This window comes from Eutrigla gurnardus (genome assembly GCF_963514095.1).
Source record: "Eutrigla gurnardus genome assembly, chromosome: 6".
Taxonomy (NCBI): Eukaryota; Metazoa; Chordata; class Actinopteri; order Perciformes; family Triglidae; genus Eutrigla; species Eutrigla gurnardus.
The window spans coordinates 18,966,097-18,991,199 of record NC_139920.1 but is presented as its reverse complement, the minus strand read 5'-3'; the positions used below and the strand labels follow the sequence as shown (position 1 = coordinate 18,991,199).

Here is a 25,103-nt window from a genome sequence, read left to right as displayed (position 1 = left end):
TGTTGTATAAAATATCAAAGTATATTGTGTTTATATATTGTGTGATTCCCTTCCATGTTTAGTGACATGGCATGAAGACTGAGATGTGGCCCAAGACCCAAATCTGTTACTGTAACGTGTCTTTGTGCGTGACTCCGAAGACATCCGTTCACAAGTATGCACCCGTGGGTGTTTAAAGACAGCTGTACACGCGGTTTAAGCTCTTTTGCCAACAGCGAACCAATCCCTGTTCTTGTGAAACTTTCCAACGATTGCAAGAATGATTTGAAATGACTGCTTGTGCCTAAAATACATTTTCTTTGGAAATATTACTGTTGCTGCTATTAGAACTAACAAGTCGACACAAAGCCTAGCCGCTGATTTGGATCTTTGGTATTGTCTGTATGGGCTCCTGATGAAGGTTTGATTGACAGTGGCTGATTGCCAAATGAGGTAACTCACTCGATTATGTCATACGGCGGCTCCACATCATCATTTTTGCATCACATGAATCCTGCAGTAGTTAAGCCATCACTCATATTTATTTTTCGTTGGGTTTTTGAGAAATCAAAAAGGTTCCTTCTTTTTTAAAAGACACGAAAAAATATTTTTTATTTATTACATAGTGGAGATCAAAACTCACCAGTTGGAACAAATATGACACTGAACATGGCACCATATAAAGGATCATCATTATAACAAGGCATTGTTGAAAATATATATATATTTATATATACCATAGCTTCGCTAATATGCTATATACTTGAGGAACGCTCTGCACTTGGTTGTTGCTTTACAACTAGAAGCATAATTAGAAACACATGCAAACATCAGCGATGCAATTCACTTCCTTTAGCCTGAGTAGTCCGTGCGTCACCTCAGATTGTGAGATTCGTAAAATGCACCAGTAGCATATACATTCATTAGGTACCACACAAGTCAAGGTGACATGATGGTATGTTAGCTATATTTATACACATTCAAACTGAAAAAGGCACCTGAGGAGTGCAAAACCACTTCTAACACCTTAAAAGCAACTTTAAGGTCCAACATTTAACATTCAAGTGTTAACAAAACAGGATGGTGCATTTTTTTTAAAGGTGACTGTAAATGACTGTAATCAGATATATTACAATATTATATTATATTTTGATAATTGATTGAATGAGCATTTAAATAATTTGTCAAACATTTTCTACATTTTACATTCTAGTCTTTGGGTTTCGTTCCAACATAAAATAACATCCCCCCCCCCTCCCCCCGCCATTATCTGAGGATAGAGGGTAGTTTTGTTTGTTCCTCTCACACAGCATGAAGTACGAGTTGATCAGATGTCTCGCTGCTCAAGTCAAGATCAACACAACGTGAGTCACGCCGCCGCGTTCACACTACACACGTACGTTGACGGACCAGTGCTGGACGAGGGAAGGTGTGTCTGGCGTATGGGGGAGATGCATTTGCGGACGCAGCCAACTCTGATCTCGATCTGATTGGCTGACGGATCCGTCGGCGCCCAAAAAGTTGAATTTTTCTCAACTTTTCGCGTTTACCGTTGACTGACCTCATTGACTTTGCATCGGCTTGTGTCACATTACAGGCAAATGAATTGTGGGTCAGCTCCGCTGCATCGCTTGCGTGAAAAATTAAAAAAAGTTCAGAAAAGTTCAACTTGTCAGGTCCGTCGGCCAATCAGATTGCGTCATGCAAATATATGCAAATATATGCAAATATATGCAAATAAACTACTCTGACGCTGGCCAATAACATTGCGGTTTTGGTACGACCGGGGAAAGCACACGTAAAAAGTCGTTGTAAACCAAACATGGAGGAAAGGTTAATCATCCAGTTCCATCCAGCTCCAATCTTCCCCCCCGTCTCTTATTCTCCGTCTGGACCTCATAAGAATTCGCACCTCCCCAGCATATAGCTGAGGCCCACAGTCGCGGTCTTGATCTTGAAGCCCTCCGTGGAGCTCAAGTACAGGCCCACCTTATCCTTATCCCGGAGGTAGGCGACGCTGTGGAGCCCCCTGCACTCCTCATGTGAGGCGCTCAGGTTGAAGCTGACGAGGACCTCCCTCTCCCTGTCCACAGCCCGCAGCTGCAGGGTCCCCGTGGCTTCCTGTCCGGCCACGTGCTTGTAACACAGGTACATGTACAGCACGTAAGGTCCAGTGCAGTTGACGCGGATCTTATCTCCCCCCTCAAGACTCATCATGTTGCTGCTGTAGACTGTGCTGAACAGCACCGTCTTGTTTCCTGTGATGTCTGAAGGTTGGAAGGAAGAGAAAAAGGAAAAAGGTCAAAACAATACAAGCGATCCCCAATACAAGCAAATGAGAAAATACAAAAAGGTGTTTTTCTCACCTGCAATGGGGTTAAACTGGATGTGTACGTCGTCTTTGGAAGTCTGCTCTGCTGCTGGTGTTCGACTCTGGGGAGCACAAAGCGTTTGTTTGGTTGGTTGTTTGGTCGGTTAAGTGGTGTGAAAAATGTGAAAGCGGGCAGAAACTAGGGAAAGTTTCACAGGGGGGACGATTATTACTGGCGATAAACATACGGCGGTAGATGTAGAGCAAGCGCTAGTCATGAAAGAGATCCTCGTACAGTCACCGCGCTGGTACGTCCGAGCAGATTATTAGTCATCCGGGTCACGGGATAGCCGGAGAATCTCGGAAACACCTCCGCCAGGATTTTAACACGACTCCGGACTCAAGATGAAGACTAAAAAACCACCAGTAAAAGTATTTCTCTTGTGGGCGGCTTTCTTTGTTCCACATCATCATAGCGAAACGTCCAATGTGACATCCTGTTCTGAATATAAGCTGTACTGCATCAAACCAGTCCGTCTTCAATATGGCAACGCTCCCGAGAGAAACGACCACATTTTCTGTTTGACAAAGCCCTCTCACTGTAGGGGGGGATTATATAATGTCAAATCTACCAACCGAATGTTGCTCCCTCAGCTTTGTAACTCCACATTTAGCCAACTCAAACATCTGCCATCAGTGGAGATTGTCCCAATAAAGCACATGTACAAGAGGACGCTCTTTGTTTTCGCCGTTTAAAGTGACATTTGTCTGTTTATGAGCCTCCAGTGAGACGTTTCCTCACGCACACACGGTATGAATGAAACAAGGGGGAGTTTCCCTATGTGCAAAAAAAAGAAGAAAAGAAAAAAAGGGCCATATGATGTTAATTAAAGCGATTGCGTCTGACATCAACTACAAACAAGGACGTGCTGGTTTAAGGACACTCAATAAGTTCGTCTTCAGTAGCTTCTGTTGGGATGACTTTGTGCACCAGCAGGCGGAGTGGGTCAGGATGCATTTTAAAGGTAAACTCGTTGTATGTGTGTAGACATCTGTAGCATGTTGCAGTGGAGTGATGTGAGGAAGAAGGGTAAAACGATGAACGGACCTGCGTGCATAAAGCACATTCACACTGTGTATGCCAGACGTCAGGCTCTAAACTAACACATCTACAGTACAATCTGGGGTCCAGCATCTTGGTCCGAGGACAATGCGGACTGGAGGGGACCAGGGATCTAACCGCGGTCTTCCAGACCGGAGGAAACTTCCGACATCCAACAGCCAATCAGCTCCCTCGACAGCTCACTCACCTGGGCGTCCCAGCAGACGTAGAGCGTGACCACCAGACACGTGGTCACCAGCACGTTCTGCACGGCGACGACCACCGCGAGCTTCCTCGTGCGCCTCTGCCGGTGGAGCACGCGGCCTCCGTCGTTGGCAGCGTCCGTCCTCCTCCTCGGGTCCATGAGAGCTGAGAGTCCGGCGCAGAGCGCAGCGGTGCTTTTTAAACGCGAGTGGGCACGAGGAAAGGAGGGGAGTTTACGTTGTCTGTGTGTATGTGTGTGTGTGTGTGTCTGCAACGCACACACACACACACACACGTATATATACACACACACACAGCGGCTGCATACGCCCGCGTGACAGAGAAGCAGGAGTGAAACCAGCGCACCGGGAGCTGACTGCTTGATGCTGCAGGAGCGCAAACCCGAGTAGAGTGAAACCTCCCACACGATCCGCTTCAATCACGGTCCTGTTCCCATAACATTCAGGGGGGGCGGGCGGGGGGGGGCAACTTGCTTCGAGGAAGACATTTTACTTTATAGTGGTGATTACATTCCAGTAGTAGATCAGTCTGAGGGGATCGATTAATTGTAATGTTGCTTATTGTGGAATCTATTTATGTGCAATATAATATACTTAAAGTGCAATATCTCCATCCCCATTGATCTTAATCATGCTGTTGTCCCGACTCTACTTCTGTGAATGAGCTTATTTATTACTTTTTTTTTTGTGTCAGCTTTTGAGCTGGGCCGTGACCATTAAGGCAAGGCAACTTTATTTGTATAGCACATTTCATACACAAGGCAGACTCAAAGTGCAAAAAAAATAGAAGAATTAAAAGAAAATAAAGGCAAAATTAAAATGCATTACAGAAAGACAAGGACAATAAAAACATATTTGCAATAATAAAAAAAACAGTGCAGACATTAAAAGATTTAGCAGAAAGCTACGGTGAACATAAACGTTTTCAGTCTAGATTTAAAAGTGGTTGGAGTTGGGGCAAGTCTTACATTCAGGAAGTTTATTCCAGCTATCTGTTGCATAGTGACTAAATAATGCTCTGCCGTGATTGTTATTAACTCTGGGAATCACTAACAGATTGGTCTCAGAAGATCTTAGTGGTCTAGAAGGCTTATGGAGCATAGGTTGCAAAATTCCAGGAATTTTCAAACTTTCCATGGGAATTTATGGGAATAAACTGGGGATTTTTAAAATTGATAGTTGGCTCTTCAAAGGGGACTTAAATATAGCTGAGGAAAGTTATTTTGTAACATAATCTTGACTAAAACAAACAGATTCCATTCAAATACACTTGAATATCCATGCTATTCCTTAACCACATGCACAGAGCACACTGCTTAGTGCGTGGCTATTGAGACCACATCCCCTACTGGCACTGTGCATGTACAGAAGATCACTAGAAGACTGGACCACACTTTTAAGCCTGAAGCACAAAGGTCATTGAAGGCACACATTTGAGCTTCTGGACTAAACAAAGTGAAGTAAGTTTTGATGCTATTATGGGGAAATGTATTTATTAAAGCTCTAGTCTACGATTTCAAAGGTTTGAAAAAGGTTTCTCTCGCACTTTTTAAGACTAAATTGTAGGCCCGGAGGCTCTCTTTATAGATGTCATGGTGAATATGAAGTTTAGTACTCCGCCAGATTCGTTCAGCCTTCCTGCACACTCTTCTCTGGGCTCTCACAACAGCAGCTTTTCTCCAGGGTGCCTTTTGCTTACCAGAAATCGTTTTAACCGCAGCAGGTGCAATGACATCTGTGACATTCAGAATTTTGGAATTAAAGATTTTACAAGATCATCAGCATGACATGGGTTTAGAGGTGGTAACGAGGAGATGGCGTTTTTAAAGAGTACATTGGCACGTTCATTGATGTACCGCTTTTTGACCTTATTTGATTCTGTTTGTGTGTCAGGAATGAAAGAAATATTAAAGAAAACACAGAAGTGATCAGACAATGAAGGATCGGTCACAGCGTTACAGCCATGTGTCTTTCCCCTTTAAAACACTGCTGCAACACACTCACCGAGACAATCTGACTCTGATCTGGTGTTTTCCATGGGGACATCTATTAACAGCGTTCTTATTCGGGTACATTAAAATACATTCATGATACTCGTGAGTCAATAGTCGCATCGACTTCATCTCATACTCGCACGTTTTAACATTCCTGTAAGCGGCGTTGGGACTTCTGTGGTGTCATGGTGTCACACTCAGTGGTGAGTTAACAATGAACATATCATCTGTCTACTTTCAGGGGACAACTCCCAAATACCTGACATTTCAAAATGTACCTTTTCAGTTATTGTGGTCAGCTTGAATTTTTTAATGGACGCCGGCCCTGGCTCTTGTAGGAGCAACAGCTCCACGTTTCTCGGATTTAATTCAATTGATGAACAAAAGATGAGCTATTCCCTCCAGATGAGAAAACACTCCAGATCCAGATCACTTGACTGACCTAGGATGGAATGTGAGGCCTCTTTATGGCCTTAAAAACAACAATTCCATGCATCTCCAAAGGTCAGGGGAACGCAGACTACCCTTTGTTTAATCCTTAGTTAATAAATAAATAAATAAATAAAAAATTAATAAATTCCCCTAAAGCATAAAGTCGTTGTCTGTTGATATTTCTTCTGAGCAGAATACAAAGATCCCTATTTCAAGAGCTTATAATCTAAGGAAATAAGACTGATTTATTAAATGATATTGATTAATTGTTAATTAATTAATAAGTGATCATTAGAGTCATTAAAGTGAACTCTATAAAGTTCTGTCCGACCAACAGATGGTGCCCCTTTTACGAGAGCAGGTATTAAAATTGTATATTAATACACATTAATATACATGTTTTTATATCGTCCATAATTTCCTTACATACATACGTAGTGTAGGTACTTTACCTCGCTACAGTATTATTTTGGTACAGTGGTGGTTATTACGCTACACTCGGCCGGCGGTGCAGCGAGCGGAGTGGACACCATTTTTTTTTTTTTTATAAAAAGATCGGTCCGGTTCCGCTCACACCCGAGTCTGAAGTGAGGTCCCACCACTAATCTGTAATAGGTCTGTAGTGTCAGTGGGTCCGACCCCTATAGCAATTGTGTGTCTCATTTGTTGTTATGGTCAAAGGTTATTGGCATCGGCCATTGAAAAACCCATATCGGTCGACCACCAGACGAGACTGTGTGTTGCTCAACGGATTAAAAGCTAAACTGGAGGATGGGACCAACTCCTGGGACTGCACACAATCTGAGGAAGAACCTGGTTAGAATTCCAGAAGGACTGAGATCCCTCAGTGCCTTTTTATTTTATTATTTTATATTTTTCATATGCATATCCTGTGTAGAGTTGGCGCCCCATGTGCCGAGGCCAAGTCCTCACCGCAGCGGCCACGCCTCTCTCTCTCTCCCCCTTTCACTCTCCCTCGCTCTCTCAATAAAAAAAAGGCAAAAAAAATTACTTAAAAAAATGATCCTGGAGGGACATGTCGGTACAAGTGTATACAAGTGTCTGCGGTTCCTCGTACTCTGGCCGTATTTTTAGCCCACGTCGTTCGCTGCTTCCTCGACACACATTAAACGCAAGTAGCAAAAAGAAAGAAAGAAAAAATACTATTTAGATATGATAAACGCTGAATGTTGTAGGGCATGATGTTAGCTGTTAGTGTCAATACAATATAAAGACACGAGGGAGCAAAAGCACGTGGAGCACATTCGGTCTTTTCCCCGACAAGATGAAAACTGCGGTCTCAAGTGAAACACCTGCTCAGTCCAAAGGAAACAGGTGTCCTTCATCTGGCTTGTTGGCACACATAAACGAAGAGATGCTGGATGTGCAAGACAGGCACGCAGCTGTGAGAGAACATCTGCATGTGGGGGGGGGGGGGGAGGGGGGGGACCTGCCAGATGGTTTCAAAATTAAGTTTCCCTTCTGCGGGTGAAGCAAAAAAACAAAACAACAAAGCTCACTCACATCAGAAAATGTGTCGTAGCCGTGATAACAGCACCAAGCGTCGGAGTTTCACTGTCACTGTCACCATCACTGTGAAATGTCAAGCGACGAGGATAACAAGATGATTTGTAACAGAAGCACAATTCGACATGGGGGAAGTCCATCGCCAAAGGAGCGATGTTCAGACCTGTTCACTGGGGCCACAAATATGAATTCAAGGAATAACTGTGATGGGAATTTTTCATTTAGTAGTTCATTATAGTATAATTAGTAGTTTTAACTCATACTATTCCATGTGTCATGAGGTTACCTGTATTCTGCACTTGGTCGGCTCTTACAGGATCTGAACGCTCACGTCTAAATTCTTCCTTCTTTTTTCTGGGTGTTTTTAATCCGTTTTTATGTTTTCTCTCAGGTAACAAAGTTGATAGAGGAGAGTACGGCGTCTAAGACGGTGAAAAATGCCATTGACACAGATAAACTTTTGGACTGGCTGGTAGAGAACTCCGTCCTATCAATAGCACTGGAGGGTAAGAAAACTCATCACATCCTGCCATAAATTGGACAAAATTACATTTGTCAGTGCTGTGCAACTATGACTAGAACTTTGGTTTTTCCAGCATAAAGGAATGTTTGCCCTTGGTTACCACAACAAGACAGAAATCATCAAAAATGATGAGGTTTTCAGGCTGTGGTTGACGGTTTTCACAGCGGTTGTCAAATCCCTGGGGAGTAAACTGTCACTGGACGAACTCTCCAAGATCTGGAAAATACAGGTCAGCTCCGGTGCACACATCACAACCGTAATGTTGCATCTCTGTTATTTATTACTTTTTAATTAAGCATGTTGAAGTTTCTGTTTTGTAATTTTTAAACTTTTAACTATTCAAGTGTGTTTTATGTACATAAAAGCATCGCCGATACCGTATGAGTGATGGGACGATACAGGGTTGTATCGCAGGTCACGATCATTTAAAAAAAACACACACAATTAGTTTAATAATTTTCCATTATCGGGATAATCGTGAATATTGACTTGAAGTGAAAAAGATTAGTTCACTATCATGGTAGAGAAGTGAAAAATAGAGTCAGATTAAAAAATAGGCCTCCAGGAATCACCAGAAAGACGAGACACGCTCACTGTTCTTATTTATTTATTTTTTTTTAAATACATTTTTTGATGGATCCGTTGATTCTTGTGGGGACGTTTCAGGCGGGCCAGTCATCAACTGTGATAGAAAACATTCACACAATCATCGCTGCTCGAAGTTCAGCTTCGATCAGCTCAACCACCTCTTCGTCCTCATACAGAAGGTCGGTGCCATCTCCCTGACATATGCCATGGACACTGATGAGTGGTTCAAACACCACATTCTGGACAAAGTTCACCGTCTACACAGACAACAGAACAATGCTTCTCTGATGACACGTCAAACATCTGTATAAAAAGCCCCTCTCAAGAAGAATGGGCAGACTCTTAAAGTGTGGCCAGATAGTTTGCTCTGAAGCTGTATGTCTTCGATGCCGTCCGCTTGGACACCCTGTTTGCGAGGGCTTAGACTGTAAACAGACAAAGTCTAATAAGTCTGTCTGTAGCGACTGCTAGCCTGTTTTTGGAATAAATGACTAAAAGCTCCGTTAGGAGTTGTATTTTTATTTCTCATCAGGTGATCATAAACCGATTTCCACCACAATAACGAGTTATCAGATGGTTTGTTTAGTTGTTTCTGTACATCCTGGGTCTAAAAGAAGAAGGAAAGACTGAGTTTGAGGAAGAAGAGCGTCAGCAGCCCACGCACATCCTTCTTACAAACCATAAAACATGACAGGAAAGAACGTTTTCTAAAAATAAAATAAAAAAAAATAAAAAAAATAGTGGAACGATTTAACTGAGGTTAAAAGGTGAAAATCAGGATGCAATTCAGACGTGTGTCAGTTCAGTTCACCAACAGTCAGCTGCAGAGCTTCGGTGGATCAGACCCTCAGACGGCTGGATGTTGCCCACGAACTCGCAGGTGTGCAAACCACAGCTTAAAAAAAAACATCGATTTGATTCTGTCGTGATGTTCAAACTGCTACAGCACCGGCTCCAGGTGGCATAAATGAAACCAGCTTCTAACATAAATGAGCGATGGAAATGATAATGGCAAGTAGTAAGACGACTAGCAGCGCTCAGATCGGGATGATTGGGGCCGATCGCCAGAAGCCTTATCGACTGATTGGCTTCGATTTGAAGCCTTTCGTTTGTACCTGCCCTCGCCCATTGACAGCTGGGATCGGCTCCCCCCCCCCCCGCGACCCTGAATACAGGATAAGCGGTAGACAATGGATGGATGGATGGGTTTGTTGTGCAGCATTGTTCTCAGAGACGTCACTCTGTACTTTTCCAGATTGCTGTTTTGAAGCCTCGAATTCCGCTTTTTGGATTACGCCATCCTGGTTGTTGCAATCAGATGTGAACTAAAAACAATCACAATGTAGACACGCCTTCAAACATCTGCTGTTTTTTGGTCTGTTTGACTCCAAATGGACCACAATCTACTAAATGAACATCATGCTGGGTTGAAGAAGACTAATATTAAATAAATCAAATGAGAATTAGGGTCATTTTTTCCATTGACTTTACAATCAGACTTCTTTTGCCCCGATAGAGAGAATGCAAGTTCAAGGCGTTTCAGGTTTGGCTTCACTTTTGACTTTTTTGGGAAATCTGATCCCACGTTGCGTCATCTGATCTTTTCTGCTCTGCCGTTTGGGAGCCCACCGATGAAAGCGTTTCAAACAAACATCCCCTGATTACGATCAGAACGTCCTACAGACACGACCGCTTGTAATCGCATCTCTGACTAATAAAGTGATTGGAAACAAATAAATGACATTTGAAGCATATTTGGGGCACAAGAGGCGATTAAAGTTTTGGGGGAAATAATCTAAACAAACTGTTACAAAAAAAAAAAAGACAATGAAAGCTAAACCTAGTTATTATAAATGAAATGTCAGCTATGAGCAGCGTGCTCCAGATATGAGCTGTAACATCTCAGAATGACTAAAAGAGACCAAAGTGAAAGTCCCTTCCATCGCTGCACCGCATCAAAGCTAATGCTTTATTTATAGCGTTAAGAGCACCAACGCTTATTTAAAACACTTTGTGCTTTTCAGTAGTGAATGCATGGAAAAAAGAGATGACCGAACCAGACAGAACAAATTAAATAGATCATAGTTTAATGCTGAAGATGAACCCACACACCAGCCCCCCCCCCCCCCCCCCATTTCAAGTCTGTCATGTCAGTAGCTTTTCTTATTTTACGGCACAAGATGGCGCTCTTCCACACACTCACCCACCCTCACACACGCACGCACCCACGCACGCACCCTTAAGTTGATTTAATATTAATTTTATAATTTTATGTCATTACTACTTAGTTGAATATGTACACAATGATGTGGAGAAGAGTCGCGTTCAATTCCTTACAATCGAAGTTCAATTTCAATTTGTGGGAAAAAAAATCCTTTTCCTCCATTTCCTGGTAACTCAACAGAAATCGTACTTTTCAGTTTTTCAGGCCAAACTGAGGTAATCGGCTCAATTTCACCTTCGCCGTCCTGCTCCTGTTAAGTGTCTACACCTCCCTTCCTCCTTACTGGTCTCCTGAGGAGAAGGCGGACTGGGAGGGAGAATTTGGCACGAGGCAGGAACGTCAGGAGGAGTAAAAAGGGAGGAGGGGGGGGGATTCCTTACAGCAGATACCGTCCTATAGTGTACAACAGTCCTGAGAAAAGGTTCACATGGTCAAAGGTGACGCCACTTTGAAATCCCTTTTAGAGAACGACTCCAGTCCGATCAGGGTGACAAATAAGGAAACGGGAGAAAGTTGCAGTTTTTTTGTTTCACCCTGTCGATCCATTTGCTCCCTCTGCATGTCTTCACCTCACGAGCCCGGACCAAAGGAGCGCTGTGAGAGTGAGGAAGTGATAAAAGTCCCGGCTGCTGCTGCTGCTCCGCTGGTTTTCTCCCGTCCCTCGTCTTCTAGGGGTGCGGCAGGTTCATGCGGTCCTCTATGAGGGTGTTGTCGGGGCCCTGGGTCTCCATGCACTGCTTGACGGTCGCTATGATTCCAGACAGACGCCTGTCGAGGGCGGCGAGGTGCGGCTCGGCCAGGACGGGCTGGATGGGGTCGAATGCCAGGGCCTGGCGCACGGCCGAACTCAGAGCTCCGCCTCTCAGCAGGTTCAACCTGTTCCAGGTCGACACTCGGATCCTGACGGAGAAAAACAAAAGAGATGGTGGTAAAACTCATTTTAAAAATACGAGAACATCAAGAGGGAATTTCTACTCACATGCAGCACTGATAGAGAGGTGCGAGGATGCTTCGCTCATCCAGAGCTGCATTCCCAAAACTGCAGAGAGAAAAAAAAACAACATCAGAGAAAATTACAAATAAAACCCAAAGTAAGCCAACTGCAGCCGAAGGCCTGTTTCCACTGCGGTAAGGAGAAGACATCCAAATGCATTTGCCACACTCTACTGGCCGCGGCTCTGTGGAGGACACGGGAGAAGAAGAAAAAAACACCATTTCAAATGCTATGACACACTGCGACTCAGCCGAGCAGGGTCGAGGAGAGAGCTCGTCTCTCTGTTGCTCACAGCGAACACCAGCAGCTGTTATTTTAACGTGACAAACATCTGCTAAAAGCTCGGCAGCGGCTTTCAAATGAAAACGTCGTAGTGGGAGATCATGTCAAACACAAAAATCCTCCCAACATTATTGACATTCAGCTTAATCGAGTTTGTGTTTAATGACTTCGAGACATTTCTGTACCGGTTGTTCCTCATCTGCACTCACGGCAATTCATCCTGTCAACTGCGCTGGTGATTTACTACAGAACTTCCTCTGGATCGGATGGCGTTAACTGCCAGGCTTCCTGACTTCTTCCGTTGAGACTAAACAAACTATTCCTGTGGTCGGATGGGATTCTTTGATTTACTTTTAGCTGAATTAAAGATGGAGAAGGCAAAAAATATCACCAGAATTTGAAAATGCAATCGTGCTCCTGCAGGTCTCCCCTCCCTGTACGAGTGCTAATCATTCAATTCAAACATCATCCTACATACAGTAACCTGGATTAAACATTTAGGTAACAATGTTGCCAAAGCATCAAAATACATATAATTTGTCTAAATATTAGGACAGTACACAATAAACAGTAATACATATTAACATCGATTTATATTCATTATATAAACGGTAAATAAATGTTATGTAATATACCTCATATATATACATACATGCATACAGTCAGTCCGAATAATCAGAATATATACATACATATATGTGTACACACACATACATTTGATCTTTTTGTTAATTTTGAGATGTCATTCAACTCCTTGAATTCTGAGATTTCAGAGTTGAACTTTTAAATAAATGTTCCTGGTTTCTTTGAATTTCTTTGACGTTTTAGGAGAAAGTGCATCTCTGTCTCAACCTCACCTGTCGAACAGTGACCACATGTTCTTTTTTCTTTTGGTCTGGTTGATTTTTTTGTGCCTTCCTTTTTCGATTGCCAGTGCTTGATTATTTAATAACTTCTGTTATTTGATTTTTTTTCTCCAACCGTTAGCAACATTTTCTCTCAACCTCTGGAACGTCTCTTCGATGTTGACTCACGTTTTATTGTGTTTATACGCCGACTCACTTTTTGATAGGCGGGTCTTAAGGTTTTGTTGGGGTTGCTTTGCAACGTATGCAGGTTGCCCATTCTGGACAAGCAACTTTTAGTGCAGGATTGTCTGCCGTTGAACTTGTCTTTCACCGTCTCAAAGGGAAGTTCACACATTCCAACAACACCCAACAGGAATGCCCCTCTCTCTGAAAGGACCTGTGTTTGGCCATCACTGCTACATTTTCAGGTTAACAGAGCCAAGTCGAGGAAGTTTACTTTTCTCTAAGACCGCAATATGTCAAAAAGCTGCTTACCCCAGCGTTAAAGCGACCACAACAGTCTGAAGAAATTCATTCCCGAAAACAAAGACTTGATTAAGATTAAGTGGATGTGAAAGTGGAGATTGCCGTTGGTTGTGGTCAGTGTTTGGTTTATTGTTCTGCCCGTATGTCGCTGACGGCGATGGGACAGCTGCAGGATGGTCGGGAAATGACTAATCTCGGAAGCAGTGAGTAAGAATCTGCTGCTGGTTAGTATTTTCAAATCTGTCGGATGCTAAGCCAAAGATCCGGTTATACCGACCTTACAGTTTTGTATTGTATTTTTTTACACAGAAGATAGCAGAAAGGAGAGTCAAAAATAGGCCGCGATCGTACCGTTTTAAATAACTTTGCGGAACCAGAGACGGATACGGTGTCTAAGGCCGTGTGACGTATTCAATAAGCATCGGAATTCTGATTAGCTTATGGCTTCAAAACAACTGTTAAAATTGAACTTTTGCTCGTCTTGCATATTTACACGACTCTTCAGCCGCAACCGAAGTTGCTGTGCATCATAAACATGTTGCTGCGTACAATGGCGGCCTCGTTCGAGCAACTACCGGCTTTTTATCTTCTTCGGATCGACGTTCTCAGCTCGTTAAACCCTCCGGTGTACGTCGCCTAGTAACGCGTCTCCAAAACGTCGATGTAAACAAACACAAGGTACTGTGCGCGCATCTCCCCCTCCCACCTCCACTGAAATATGATCTCTGTCATGCCGACCTCGGCAGCGGGGCGACCGCATTTTGCGCACCGGCGGACTCGGACACTCGCCAATTCCTTTATAAATAAACACAATGTTATTTTAATCACCTGTCATTATTGCTGCTTATAATTAATGAAAGACATGTTGGATTTAGTGCCGTCACGGCGTCGGCACAGGTCGCTGCTGTTTTTAAATTTCCAGAACGTGTCATAAGGACGAATGCCGGTTCAACCGGTTTAGTCCGTACTCCAAACCGAACCGGTGAATCCGGAAATCCACCCAACCCTACGGGCTGAACTTAAAACATTGTTTACTGCAGCTTTCCAGTTAATTTGAAAGATACTTTTAAAGCTATTTCATCTGCCTGTTGTACTGTTCATAAGTCGTACTTTTACCGTTTTTATTACGTTTTAATGTCCATTCTCACATCAAACAAATGACATAAAGCCACTAAACACTAAATTCAATGTATGAATATAATATCATCAGTAACAACAGTAAAAAAAACAGCCGTTATACCCTGAAAAAACAAAAGGTTCTTCAATTTCCAAAACGTAATCCCATCCCTGCCAACCCTTTCAATTTCTCTAAAATGTTGACGTGTGAAACAGAAACATTTTCCACCATCAGTTGTGATCATCAAAACCAAAATGACTTCAAAGAGGGATCGAGGGCTCGGCATCCGCGCTTCATGGAAGTGTCTGTTTTCCATGACTCAGCTTTAAAGTAGTTTCAGTGGCAATAAGTGAATTACTGAGGAGATCGGCATGCGGGAAAATGTCAAATAAATGAAAATGAAAATAAAAACATGAGACTTCAAATGCAGAGATGAGAAAGTGAAGTTTTGTTGTTGTGCTGTCGCTTTGACAATGTCCCAAAACATGTTGTTGGAACGAAGTGCAGGATTTCCCGTTAGTCAAGTTCTGTTCAGGTTAATGCTGCTGTCAAATCTCTGTGCCATGCAAACTGTTTTTGAAAGACTAGTGGCTTAAAGTGGCAATAGACAATTGTTTTTGCTCCAAGTTATCATTATGATGTAAATATTGATTGCACCGTGACACCATCTGCATTTGGATTGTTTCCCTGTGAGTGTTGCATTCATGTCCCGTGAAAATGGAGGTTTGTGTAGCATATTACAGCTAAACTCCCTACATTTCACAATAAAAGCGCTAGACCAGAAACCACATTTTTTTCCGGGAAAAGGTTTTGCTGTAGACTAGATGGCGCTGGTGCTTTTTCCCTGTGTGTTCCAGTGGCGTTTTCTTGCAGAGGCCAAGGGAAGCCAGGCTTCCTCAGTTTTTTCAGAATATAACCATCATTTCATAAAATCACTTTTTTAACAGTTTCCGTAATCCCTCTGTGATGTGTCTGTCGTCTCCTCCTCGTTTCTCTTTATTGAGCGTTTCATGACATTTACATTTACGTCATTTAGCAGACGATTTTGTCCAAAGCGACTTACAATAAGTGCATTTGTCAACAGAAGGAAACAAAGAAACCACAAAGTATCATTGCCGATAAAGTAAGAGCTAAAAATAGAACAAGTGTTAGATCCTCATCTGAGTAACGGGGGTGGGGGGGGGGGGGGTGTTAGTGGGTCATGCTATGTAGATGCATGCTAGTCATGATGTGTAAAACAGCGCCCCTCTAAATGTTACGGGGTGAATGAGCGTTGAAAACATGTTAGTGCACTCTGTTGTCTCTGTTGCCAAGCTGCGCTGGCCTCCCTTGGTGAAAAAAAAGAAAGAATGATTGACCAATCAGGAGAGGCTATTGTCACGACACTGCTCCCCTGTGATTGGTCAGGACAGTGTAAAGGGAAGCCGCGAACTCGTTGGCATCAGGCCAATCAAATCACAGTATGTTATCGACGTCAACAACAATGAATGAAATAACGGAAGCTCGTTGCTGTGTGTTCATCTCTTGATAAGCTAGCTAATTTTTTAAGCGCGATTATGGAGGGTGGAGATTTGGAGTATTTAGTAAAAAATAATTTTACTAAACTGCCTCTACAACAGCAACTCCAGATTAAATCTGACGGCCGGCCAACACCAAAACTAGAGCTCCGTACGGAGACGAGGAAAGGTTTTCGGACCTTTAATGAGGAGAATCACGTCCGCACTGAGTGGCTAGCTGGTAGCGCCAAGCTACAGCAGCTATTCTGCTGGCCCTGTCTCCTTTTTGACAAGGATTCCTGCTCCCTGAATAATCATATAATAAGAGAGAGAGAGAGAGAGTCGGTGCTCAGCGTGTGTAAGTCCTGGTAAAATGATGCCGGGCGCTCTAATAGTTCATCCGACCACGGGAAATAGCAACATATAAACTGCAACATCCGTTTTTCTGCTCCCACGCCGTAAAACATACACAGCTTAGAGGTTGTGTCTCACTTGGCTTTCTCGGAAATTTGCCCCACTGGTGTGTTCATGGGTAAAGTCAGCGGGGAAAATGATTCAACTCTTACGACACATTTTAAGGACATTTTAATGTCTACTTGACTAACCTTGTTTGGCTGCAGATAAAATGCTAAAGTGAGATGAGCCGAGGGAAAACGCTTGTCATTAGTTAAAACAGATGTTGCGTTCTCGTTTGGTGATTCTGAACCTGATTGCTAACCGTGCTGTTGGGAGTTATAGGTCCCAACAATAATACCAATTAAGCGCTAGGGGGAGCAAAGGTGCCACTTTAATGAACTTAATGTGAAAGATGTTGTAACAATGCCAGATCTCATATTTCATGGAAAAAAACCTCGGAAGGTGTGTTGGAAAATGGTTTCAAATTATAAATTCATTTTATTTGTGTTTATTTATAGATTCTTTTGGGATTATCCGTTATTGTGAGTGTCAGTGAAATCTGTCTGGTGTGAAGGATTTAAAAGGGGTGAATAAATGATGCTCTGTCATCTTAAACACTTAAAAAAAAGAAAAAAAAGAAACAGAACAAAAGATTCTTTGATGGTGAAAACCCTTCACATTAGCACTCGCCTCTTTGCGTTGTCCAGCAGGATGAGCATGCTGGCGCCGCCGTCGTCCTGGAAACTCTCGTAGTGATGCCGATCGGCGTTCCCGATGAGATAATCAAATATGGCCGTGTCGATGACGTCCAGCAGCCTCGGTCCCGCATCATATGGAGGCATTTTCTTCACCGCCTCGCAGTAACTCTCGTCGTACTCCCACCTGGACGATCAACACGGGTAGAAGTGAAGCCCAAATTCTTTGATGCTGATGAAATACAGGAAAACTTCTGTGGCCTCACTGTTATCGTCACCACAACAACATCCAAGAGACAAGATTAGATCATGAAGAATTTAAATGTCATTACAGATTCATTTGGCACAGCGAACCTGCTTAAATATGTTGTAGTTTTTCACTACGTCAGACAACTTTTTAAAAGAGTTGTTATTGATGTTGTTTCTATTGTTCTAATCTTTGTTGATAAAATTCTGCCTCTTAAGTTCTTGTCATATTCTCCCCATGATATCGAGTATAAGTATTTTCCTGGGTATCGACTTTGAAATCCTAGTATCGTGACAACCCTAGATCTTAGATAATCTCCCGTTTCTGCACTTTTAAAGGCAGTCGAACTGGTGCAACGGCAAAAATCTGACGACGTCAAGGATCTTTCGATACTGCTGAGCTCTGCAAGATTTTCCGGTTACACCTGCTGGTCTGCTCATGTGGTCAGATTCCTCCCAGCAGGTGCACTCGCCTTCCTCAGTGACGAGAAGCTGAACTAGATCTCAAGTGAGATCCCGGTCAGCTTTTTTTGAATAGTACAACAAGCATGAGCAGCAACGTGAGCAGCCAGTGTTTCCCCTACCATTGTACAGGCCAAGGAGACCTGCCGCCAGGCCAAAAAAAAATCAATACGCCAAAAATAAGCCACCTATCAATTCATTCATAAATCAATAATCATTTACATTAGGAGCGCCTCCGCTCGTGCGCACATTCGCTGATGCAGGTCGAGTGTTTAATATAAATAAATGCAGAGACGGCGCTCCTTCAAAACAACATCAAGCCATGTGTGTGTAGTATTAGGACGTCATGACGTATGTACAACCGGCTGACGGGCCAAAGCCCGTTTGGGCTGGAGCAGTGTGAATGCAAAGCAGTGGGACCCCCCTGGGGCAATCGTGCCGAGGCACGCTACTGATCGCGCTACTTAGGCAGCCTATGTTAATAAAATAAGGATTGTTTTTGATAAGCTGTGGAACTCTGAGTTAACCTATTTCTACCTGAATTTCAATGAACTATCAGGCTGTTGAGTAAACCTATAACTTATATTTTACTTGATAAAATAAGACAATATATGCACTCATATGTCGTTGTAGTGTTTTACAGTATCTGTAGCTATTAATGTGATGCTCATCATTTTCCAGACATATTTTTCCGGACCCTAATTTTGGATCATTTCCATCAACCGGCACCTTAATAAGTCACTCTCTCCTTGAATCCTTGAAAACCTTGAATACACTCTGGTTGAACAAAAATGTTGAATGCAAATATAATAATTGCAGAATTGCAGACTGCTGGCTGTGCCACCTGACTTAATCCAACTGCACCAATACACCATCCCACGCGTCCCGTCTGTTTAGGGTTTTTTCGGTGGGTACCACCGGGCCTGAAAAAAATTCTAGGGGAAACACTGACAACAGCGTGAGTATCACTGCGGCTACTCGTCAGCTGATAAGATAACCGATCACACCCTTACAGACCTCCCACCCCAGGCAGCTTTGCTCTGAATGAGGGAGGAGGAGGAGGAGTATCTCTTTAAGATTCGGAAAGTACAGGTCAGCCAACATTTCCTTTAACCTCTGACAAATAACAACTTAGTCACGGGGGTTCCCCTGGCCGAGACTCACCTGGCCAGTTTGCCCTCTCTGTACGTGCGTCCCCAGGGATGTCTGTGCTTCTGCAGCGGCCAGACGTCCGGCAGCCAAAGGGTTAACGAGCCCTCCATGATCTCTCCCTCTGCACAGGCCGGCTCGCTCTCCCGACAGTAATAACACTTTCCATAGAAACATGTATTATTACCTGGAGAGAGAGAGAGAGACACAGAGAGATTTAATGAAAGTGAATCCACTTGATCATGACGTTGTCACATATGAAAGAGATGGGAAACTGTGAGGCAGCGTTCAGGCACGCAAATTCTTTTGCCTTGCGTTACTCGCGCGATTTTAACAGCAGGATCATTCGTGTTTATTTGTGTAATTGGCTCTGTTGTGCGATCGATCTGGGCGAGGTCCATCGACACTTACAATAACACCATTGACATAAATACGGCAGCAACCTTGTTGTTTGTACCACAGACCGTCTCTGGTTTCTACACACACGGTCTCCGTACTAATGTGAGCTTCTAGCGTGGACCTCTTTCTTCTGTTTCCAATTAAGTGACGACAGGAGGAGAATCTCAACGCTGATAGGCGTCTTTACGTTGACTTTGTCCCATGGGGAAAACATTGCAGGGCTCCAGAGTGCGAACATTTTGGGTGCACATGTGACTAAAAATCAGTGCAACTTTTATTTTCCTTGGTCGCAGCGGTGCACCTAACAGCTAGCTGGTCTGTAGAGTTGGGCGGTATCCAAATTTTGTTCCCGTCAAACCTCCTCTCTATTTTACCCCGGTATACGGGATTACCGTGACTAATTAAAAATTATGACGTAAGGCTCAGACGACGTCACCAAACTCATTAGAGTTTATCTTTTCTGCCCGAGCCTGACCCGAACCCGGTCCGACCCATGGGCTGGGTCGGGCCGGACCTTTAAACAAGCGTTTGTGTTTGTTTGTTCGTTCTTTTTTTTTTTCTATCATTGCATTTATGCCTAGCCTTCTCCCCTAATCTGAGGAGAAGGCTATGCATAGGCTATGCAAGAGACATGTATATGTTTTGTAAACAAAGTTGCTGGGCCCAAAACACCACCTGTCCCAGCACAGACACGACATCATCAGTGGAGTTAACCGCCTCACAACCTGTCTCCCCTCGCACCATAAGATGCCGGTCGGGTCTCACCCGACTGTGAGCTGTTGTCCCGAACCGGGCGGTCCCGTCGGTTGTAGTTTTAAGAACTATAACCGTTTGAGAAATTAGGTCTCCGGTTCGCCGTGGGCGGGCTGACATCATGCATTTATTTTAAAGAGGACCACAGCCTGGCTGGGAACGCTGCTTTTACTGCCAGAGCATCGTCGTTAAAAAAAGCATCAGAAACGCAACCTGTACGGGGACAGGTGCCTCCTCCCCTCCCCGCAGCGTCTCAGCGGCAGGCAGCCACAAACCGAAGCAGCGAGGAGTCAGAAATAATAATAACATTTAACACTGCTTAGAATATCAACAAAGAAGAGCATTTTAAGTTCATTTTTAAACAATTGAGGTTAAAAACCATGTTTTATTCCTGTTTATTAAATGACCAGTGTATATGGGAACTGTAAAGAAAAGGTATTATATGTGTATGTGTACGCAAAAGAGACAAGAGAACCCCCCAATGCCACGCGGTCACATGTTGACATTTAAAGTTGAGCGGAAATGACATTACTTTCGATTGCTTTGCTTCGTGTAAGAAAACAAACTCTAAAAATGTCTTCACAGGCCTGAAAAGATCCTCTAAGGTTTTAATACTCTACTAAACTTGTTGGTGATTATACTGTATCAACCGTCACACCCTCAGCAAACAGGATTAGGTTGGGTACATCCTGGTTTTAGCGCGCCGACGTAGAAAAAATAGAGAGATGAAAGGTGTGAGAGGCGAGGGAGAACTGAGGTCAGAATGAGAAAGTGGACAAATGAGTCAACAGAAAAAGGGGCATCGTAGGTGAAATGACATCACACTTTTGCTCAACAACTTTGAAAGCTACTCGGGATGCGGATACTCACCCTGCATGAGGAAGGTGCTCAGCAGCTGGTCTGTGGCCACGGGTTTGATCTCCGTCCGCACGTTGACGTACCTCCCAACCACTAGAGGCGCTCTCCTGAACCCCAGGATCCTGCAGAGAGATCACACTGTCAGTCATCTCTTCTAAATCACTTCTTAAAGTCCATTTTATAAACATGCTTGTATGTGATGTCATAGTTTTCTATTTCTTTTATGGATATGTTTCACTGTTTTATCCGTTTTCTGTTGTTAAATTGCCTTGTTCCCTGCTGTTTGTCTGTCAAAACACTGTGCAGACCCTGTTTTTATAAAAGGTGCCTTGTCAACAGTAATTATCATTATCATTATTATGCTCCATTAAACAGATCCGGGAGGATAATGATGTTTACCCACCTGTCTAGGTGAAAAGCAGCCACCTCTGCGTTGTGTCTGTCGTAGCCGGCGTACGGCTCGCCTTCCACCACGTAGTCTCTGTTGTATCTACAGAAAAGGGTGGAAAAGACACACGTAAGAATGATTTAAGCATAAAATACAAACGTGTAATCCCGTGATTCACAAATCGAACCTCTTGGGTTTGAAGACCACTTTCTGCCCCCCGTCCAGCACCAGCAGCGCTTTGAGCTGCGTGCCCTTATAGCCCACATCGGCCCGTTCTATCCTGGCAGTGCTGAGGGAGGTGAGCACGGCAGCCAGCTCTGGGGTCTCCTCGGGGTACACCTCCCTCGGGCCCACCCACTGGCTGGCTATCTCCCACGGAGACTGGAGGGTGTGCGTAAGGCGAGCTCCCCGGGACAGAGAAAGGCCAGCTTCCATCTGAGGTGGGTGATAGGAACAAATGTCAGCCAAATGTTACTGGTGCCATTTGAGTGTGACCATTTTAAAAGGACTACACCATTAGCAGAATATGGACAAAACGTAAACAAACAAATCTCAAAAATCACACAATTTTGGTAAACAGGTAAGGTATGTAAGCTAGGTGGCTAGATATTGTCAATGGACAATAACATGTAGTAACACTGGTATGGTCATTTAAGCCACGATTATCCTGGCAAAAATAATTGCAATTCATCACATTAGCCTGATAATCATTACAAAATATATATGCTTAAAATGTCACTTAAACAAACCCTTCCCTTTACATTTTGTTAAGAAAAAAATATTTTTTGGGGGGTGAAAAAAACAATCAATCAATAATCTTAAATGAGATGATCAGAAAATCACAAGGTTTCCCTTTCCACATCCATCACTTGCTATAGCCAAATAGAGTCTTGATCATCCGGGGGCAGCTGTGGCTCAGAGGTAGAGCGAATCTTCCTTCAATCAGAAAATTGGCGGTTTGAACCCCGGCTCCTCCAGTCTGCATGCCGAAGTGTCCTTGGGCAAGATACTGAATCCCCAATTGCCCCCGATGCTGTGTGTGAGTGTGTGTGAGTGAGTTAGATCCTGATGTGCAGGCGGCTCCTCTGCCATCAGTGTATGAATGTGTGTGAACGGGTAAAAGTGACTGGATGTGGTGTAAAAGCGCCTTCCTACTGTTTTCCTCTCCCTGATATATATTTAATCAAGCCAATGAAAGCAGTTGAGTGACCTTGCGAAACGCTCGGAGATCCCGTCGGCTGGCCGCGGAGCCTTCGCCTCCATCCAGCAGGAAGATCTTGGCCAGGCCCAGCAGGAGGAGCACGGCACACAGCACCACCATGCGCTGTTTGAGCTTCATCTCCTCACCCGACGCTGTGTGTGTCCCCCGCAGCGAGTCCCCCTCACCCCTGATGCATGGCCCCCCTGCAACTCCCCGTCTCCGACCCGTCAAGACAAGCTCTTCTGAAGGACGGCGGCGGTGGCGGCTGCTGCTATTCCCTCGCGCTACAACCCCAGCAAACACCTGGAGGAATGAAACAGGAATGAGAGGAGGCAAGCAAGGGAAGAGGAGGAGGAGCCGACGGGAACTAGGAAAAAGGGAACAAATTGCAACTGCGCCGTCAATAACATGTGGCCAGAAAAACCTGATTGATTTGCTTCCCCTCTTTGCTGGTTTTCCACCCCTCGGGGAGGCGGATGATGACCCAGTACTGCAGCACAGCCGAGGTCTGTCCAGGATGTGCAACTACATCACAGGATGACACACCACAAAACTTGTACTGTGCGCAAAAAAAAAAGAAGTGTACTTTGGCTGTGAACTGGAGGTGCTTGTGCCACAGACCCAGGATTGAACCCCCCTCCCCCCGTTTTGTAGGGAGCTCACATCATCCCTCACTCTCCGTTTGGGTGAATGGACCCTGCCTGTTTCCAGTGGGCAGATGATGGACAGGTAGTCTTGCTGTGGTGCAGGGGGAGGGGGGGACCCAGCACAGAACCTCTGCTTTAATGGTCTAACCTTGCAACAACAACAAAACCTCCTCCAGTTTAACGAAGCTTGAAACACGGGCCTCAGCTGTGACGCGTGAGACGTCACCTTTTTAAGCACGTCTGTAATTAGCGCCGACGTAACGTTACCCCCCCCCCCCCCCCGAAAACGGTCACCTAGCGACAGAGCTAGCCGTGAACGGGCTCTACAAAATTATTACAAAAAACGACGGTTTGCCACACACACACACACACACGCGAGGACACGCGAGGGCGCGCGCGCGCGCACACACACACACACACACACACACACACACACACACACACACACACACACACGTCTGGCCACGCAGGCAACCTCTTCTTCAACACAATCGGTCTTTCATGGTTGGTAACCGCCAGTGAGGGAAAACGGCTGCGTTAAAAGAAAAATACCCTAAAACCTCTCGATGACGACTCAACTTAACGAACGCTTCCTCCGACGTTATATTACGGCGTTATTATCCGTATCGGCTCAAACAACGATACACCCACATCTACCGAGACGCTGCCAGTCGCGTATTAAGCGAGCCGTCGCACACCTTTCGCTCTTGTAAGGTTAGCTAAAGCTTGACGGGCTAGCTAACGTTATGGTAAACGTCGTCTCCGGCTTACCTTGTGGCCATACGACGTCGGACACAGCGGCTCCCACCAGCGTCTCTGTGAAGTCCTGCGAGATTTGAGGGAAATGTTATCAACTGTCCCGCCGCTAAAAGCGACGATGGTTTATCATATTTTCTCCTCGATTCCTCCCTCTCCTCCGCCCTTTCCTTCGATTCCTTCTCCGCCGCCGCGTTCACTTCCGAAACACTTCCTCCTCCTGTAGGAGCTCCGGGCGGCCGCCAGGTGGCAGCGGCGCACTGCGCAGGTCCATACGCAGCCGGATTACAACGTATTATTATAGATAGAAGAAGAGTTACAGCACAATTATCAATGTGGTTCCCCGATTGTTTCTTTTAATTGCGAGTGGTGAAGTGAAAGTACCGTCAAAGTATTTACTGAAAAGTACACATTTGTATTTTATTTGACGTGGATATGACGTCCTTAGGTAGTAAATTACATTTTATTAAAATGACAATATAAATTAAATTGAATTCAAGTATGTTATCTCTGTAAATACTGCCAAATCAACCTGTTGCCTAAATCATTCCACATTTCCCCCCTTAGTACACTTAAATAAGTAATATTATGTGATATAATATACTGCCACTCAATTGTTTGAGATCACTGAATCAGCTGAATTTGTGTTTTTCTTCTTTCCTTATATCGACAAAAAGACAATATCATTCAGAATATCATTCAGACACCAAATGTGTTGCCATTTGCAATACATTTTGCATTGAATACAATTAATAAATGATTAAAAAAAAAACATGGGAGAACCAGTTCTAACCATTTCTCCCTGAATACTCTTTGATTATGAATTTGTCTTTCCAGTCCAGAAAAGCAGAAGTGACCCTGGATCATTACTGAACTGTATATTTAAGTGTTTCTTTGGGCCCTCTGCAGACTCAACTCAGTGGTTGGATTGAAGAGGTTTAAACTGGCGACTTTCTATTCTTATGAAATTGTCACTGAGAGTAATTTTGTCTCTTTCTGCCCCTTGGTCATCGTATACAGCAACTT

General features: G+C 44.0%; 2 protein-coding genes across 3 annotated transcripts; both read right to left on the bottom strand.

Annotated features, from left to right (window-relative positions):
* Positions 1–611: 611 nt before the first annotated feature.
* Positions 612–3,898, bottom strand: LOC311014392 (uncharacterized protein). Of its 2 annotated transcripts, none has more exons than XM_084010973.1 (3): positions 3,601–3,898; positions 2,346–2,412; positions 612–2,246 (listed from the first exon to the last, which is right to left on the bottom strand). In XM_084010973.1, the coding sequence occupies exons 1-3, from the start codon at positions 3,754–3,756 to the stop codon at positions 1,876–1,878; spliced, it is 594 nt and encodes a 197-aa protein (XP_083867099.1). In that variant the 5' UTR covers positions 3,757–3,898; the 3' UTR covers positions 612–1,875. The 2 variants fall into 2 exon arrangements, with proteins under 2 accessions (XP_083867099.1, XP_083867100.1); XM_084010974.1 differs by lacking the exon at positions 3,601–3,898 and adding an exon at positions 2,586–2,654.
* A 6,915-nt stretch (positions 3,899–10,813) lies between these two features.
* Positions 10,814–24,281, bottom strand: fam20b (FAM20B glycosaminoglycan xylosylkinase). The gene is made up of 9 exons (XM_084012540.1): positions 24,093–24,281; positions 22,684–22,977; positions 21,661–21,908; positions 21,489–21,575; positions 21,098–21,207; positions 19,091–19,262; positions 17,214–17,405; positions 11,884–11,943; positions 10,814–11,804 (listed from the first exon to the last, which is right to left on the bottom strand). The coding sequence occupies exons 2-9, from the start codon at positions 22,810–22,812 to the stop codon at positions 11,573–11,575; spliced, it is 1,230 nt and encodes a 409-aa protein (XP_083868666.1). The 5' UTR covers positions 22,813–22,977; positions 24,093–24,281; the 3' UTR covers positions 10,814–11,572.
* Between the last annotated feature and the right edge of the window lie 822 nt (positions 24,282–25,103).

Excerpts from the sequence above, each read along its gene's own strand:
- LOC311014392 (XM_084010973.1), bottom strand. The coding sequence starts at position 3,756 with ATGGACCCGAGGAGGAGGACGGACGCTGCCAACGACGGAGGCCGCGTG. Across the intron at positions 2,413-3,600 it reads ACGTCTGCTGGGACGCCCAG|AGTCGAACACCAGCAGCAGA; the intron begins GTGAGTGAGCTG and ends TGTGCTCCCCAG. Across the intron at positions 2,247-2,345 it reads CCAGTTTAACCCCATTGCAG|ACATCACAGGAAACAAGACG; the intron begins GTGAGAAAAACA and ends TCCAACCTTCAG.
- fam20b (XM_084012540.1), bottom strand. The coding sequence starts at position 22,812 with ATGAAGCTCAAACAGCGCATGGTGGTGCTGTGTGCCGTGCTCCTCCTG. Across the intron at positions 21,576-21,660 it reads GTGGTCTTCAAACCCAAGAG|ATACAACAGAGACTACGTGG; the intron begins GTTCGATTTGTG and ends CCTTTTCTGTAG. Across the intron at positions 17,406-19,090 it reads AGAGAGGGCAAACTGGCCAG|GTGGGAGTACGACGAGAGTT; the intron begins GTGAGTCTCGGC and ends TTGATCGTCCAG.